The sequence below is a fragment of the Perkinsus marinus genome (assembly GCF_000006405.1).
Source record: "Perkinsus marinus ATCC 50983 genomic scaffold scf_1104296943794, whole genome shotgun sequence".
Lineage (NCBI taxonomy): Eukaryota > Perkinsozoa > Perkinsida > Perkinsidae > Perkinsus > Perkinsus marinus.
The window spans coordinates 184-1,790 of NW_003211664.1; the positions used below are offsets into that span (position 1 = coordinate 184).

The 1,607-nt window shown below is 41.7% G+C and overlaps 1 protein-coding gene across 1 annotated transcript; it reads right to left on the reverse strand.

The window, feature by feature from the left end:
* Positions 1–730: 730 nt before the first annotated feature.
* On the reverse strand, positions 731–1,214 carry Pmar_PMAR014032 (hypothetical protein; the record flags this gene model as incomplete). The annotated part of the gene is made up of 3 exons (XM_002780994.1): positions 731–844; positions 923–994; positions 1,048–1,214. Coding segments are annotated over 3 exons (353 nt in total), but the record flags the coding sequence as incomplete, so codon positions are not given.
* Positions 1,215–1,607: the final 393 nt, after the last annotated feature.

The window sequence follows — 1,607 nt, forward strand, 5'->3', positions numbered from 1 at the left end:
ACCCTAGCAGTGATAAAAAAATACCGAAAAATGCCCTCACCCGGGATCGAACCCGAGACCTCTACTCAGCCCACTCATAAGCTCACCACGCTGATTCCCTCCTTGCCTACCTATGAATTTTTTTTTCGAAAAAAACTTCCGCAAAATTTTTATTTTTTGCACTCCCTGCCAGAATTTGAACCCGCGATCTACTACCATCAATTCACGTTCAAATATTCTCAGCATTTCCGGGGCTTCGCGATCGTCTAAATTTATTTCCTTTACCGCAACATCTGCACCTCGCCAAGATCCTCTGAAAAAAATATTTTCCAAAAAAAATATTTTTTCGAAAAAAAAGATCAATGTTAAAATACTTATCCGCTCTCAGAAGTTTACATACAAATTCCAGGAACCCAGTGATAAAAAATTTTCCGGAAATTTTCCCCAAAAAAATTTCGGAATTTTTATATTGTTACCGATACATGTAGTCGCCGTATGCATATTTTCCCAAAATTTTCCGGAAATTTTCCCAAAAAAATTACCTAAAAACCTGTGAAAATCTCCCCGCTGCGATGCTCTCATATAAATCAACATCCGCCGGGTCGACCTCCCACGTATTATCAAAGGCGGTTATCATATGAACAAAAAACTGCGCGAAAAATTCCGACTCTGCCCCAACTCAAAACGCTCAAATGGACGTTTTAAGACAATTAGTAAATTTTTTCCGCTGAATTTCGAGTTGTGAATTTTTTCAGTTTCGTTTTCCTCCATCGCTTCCCTCCGTTGTCGTAGCCGCCGCCGCGCGCTCCTCTCGAGCGTTATGAAGATCGTCAACCAGGCCGTCCATGTCCCACTGATGCTCAGTCTGAGTGAAAGCAAATGTACCTCAATCGGACCTATTTTGTATCTTCCATCGGCGACCTCAAGATACTACCATTATTACCGCATCCCAATAATCCATAATATTTACACTTCGATCGATTGCCTTCAACAACCAGAACTCATACGGTGGTACCTATTTCGCGCGCCACAAAACTTTTCCGATTTTTTTCCGGAAAAAAATTCTACCGTAGTAGGCAAATCCTTAGCAGTAGTGTCCGGCGGCATCGTCGATGGAATTGCAATATCATGTTCACGAATGAGATAACTATAATCGATCGCCGGGGCGGGCGCTACTGCCGCTATCTCCGCAGCCACAGGGAACCGGGCAGGAGCCGCTGACGACATGGTTGAACCTAAACGGGAAATCAATCATTAATAATCGATCACGCGATCGATTTACACGAATCTTTTCCGCAAAAAAAATCTCGAAATTCAACGATCCCACAGTTTCGGCCAACTCATGGGAGAAATAATATTCAAATTCAGTGGAGTTTCATCCGTTTTCCAAGAAGTAGCGTAGAGCTCGGTGAAAAACGCGATATTCGTGGTGATATGCAGTAGTCGTGAAATATGTTTTTCATATCACTAGGGTCAAGAAACTCCAGCAAAAATTACTTTTTCCTATACCAGCGTGGTAGGTATGGGAGTATCGCTGCGAACTGAACGGCTGAACCCGGGAATATATACGTAAATAAATTCACAATAGTTATGAAACGATTTCGAAAATAGAAAAATATATAAAGTTC